The 943-nt window shown below is 48.6% G+C and overlaps 1 protein-coding gene across 1 annotated transcript in view; it reads right to left on the bottom strand.

Moving 5' to 3' along the window:
* The window catches only part of FAM228B (family with sequence similarity 228, member B), a 52,323-nt gene extending 51,980 nt beyond the window's left edge, over nucleotides 1-343 (bottom strand). The window contains 1 exon segment of the mRNA XM_011950867.1: nucleotides 210-343. Coding sequence (XP_011806257.1) covers nucleotides 210-308 — 99 coding nt within the window. The 5' untranslated portion in view covers nucleotides 309-343.
* Nucleotides 344-943: the final 600 nt, after the last annotated feature.

The following is a 943-nucleotide window of genomic DNA, read 5'->3' as shown; positions in this document are numbered from 1 at the left end:
GGTATATAATCAATGACCTATGATTCCACCTTAAGATATTAGGAAAAAAACAGCAAAGTGAATATACAAAGTTAGTAAAGTGAAGGGAATAATAAACAGAATGAAATAAAAACAAACAATAGAAAAAACAATATCTTTAGCACAAGCCACTTCCCACTGCAACGACCCAAGTGAAAAAATCTCCAAATCCCACACTATTTGTTATATACCTCCGTAAAACATAGAGGCTTGGGCTCCAACCATTCTTTTGAGCTCTTGAGCTTGGGAAGTGCGCCAGTTACCAGATCATCACTGTCTACATTTTTCATTGTGGTCACAAATAAATAGTGCCCCTAGAAAAACTAAAAATCATCTTATTTAGTATTGAAAATTTCACAGTCATCTGATTTTCTCTTCTGTTTAATACCACCTGTGTCCTTGCACACACGCAAAATGGATTTTGAACATGAACCATCCAGTTTCCCTAACAAAAGGCCTTCACTACAGACCCCAGATGACGGCTTCAGAGCCAGCCTCCTTTGTAAGCAGGCAACATACTCTTTGAAAGAAACCCCCGTCCCTTGGAATGAATTCCCACGTCCCCCTCCAAGGTGGCCCATTCCAGCCAGTGTGGCAGCTTCAGCCTGGCCTCTTGGAGTCCCATTTGCAGCACTTTTCTGACTTTGGTGGCCCCGAGTGGGGAGAACTGCAACTTTCTGGCCACAGAAACACAGGCTGAGCTACTTAGAGAAGGCAGGGAGGGGCTTTTGGTCATACTATACAAGTCTTCGAGCTCTGCGCAGCCCGAAGTTCTCCTCGAGGCCCGGGTGCGACGGAGATGTCGTCAGCGTCCGCACCCGCTCTCGCCCACCGCGCCCACTCCCGGCCCTTCCTCCCACCCGTTAGGCCGGCCGCCTGCGGCCTCCACGCCAAACCCTGGCTGGGGGCCTCCCGCGCAGGCGCG

This window comes from Colobus angolensis, unplaced genomic scaffold (assembly GCF_000951035.1).
Source record: "Colobus angolensis palliatus isolate OR3802 unplaced genomic scaffold, Cang.pa_1.0 Scaffold109, whole genome shotgun sequence".
Classification (NCBI taxonomy): domain Eukaryota; kingdom Metazoa; phylum Chordata; class Mammalia; order Primates; family Cercopithecidae; genus Colobus; species Colobus angolensis.
Note: the sequence above shows the minus strand (reverse complement) of the source record. Positions and strands in the feature narration are given on the sequence as shown.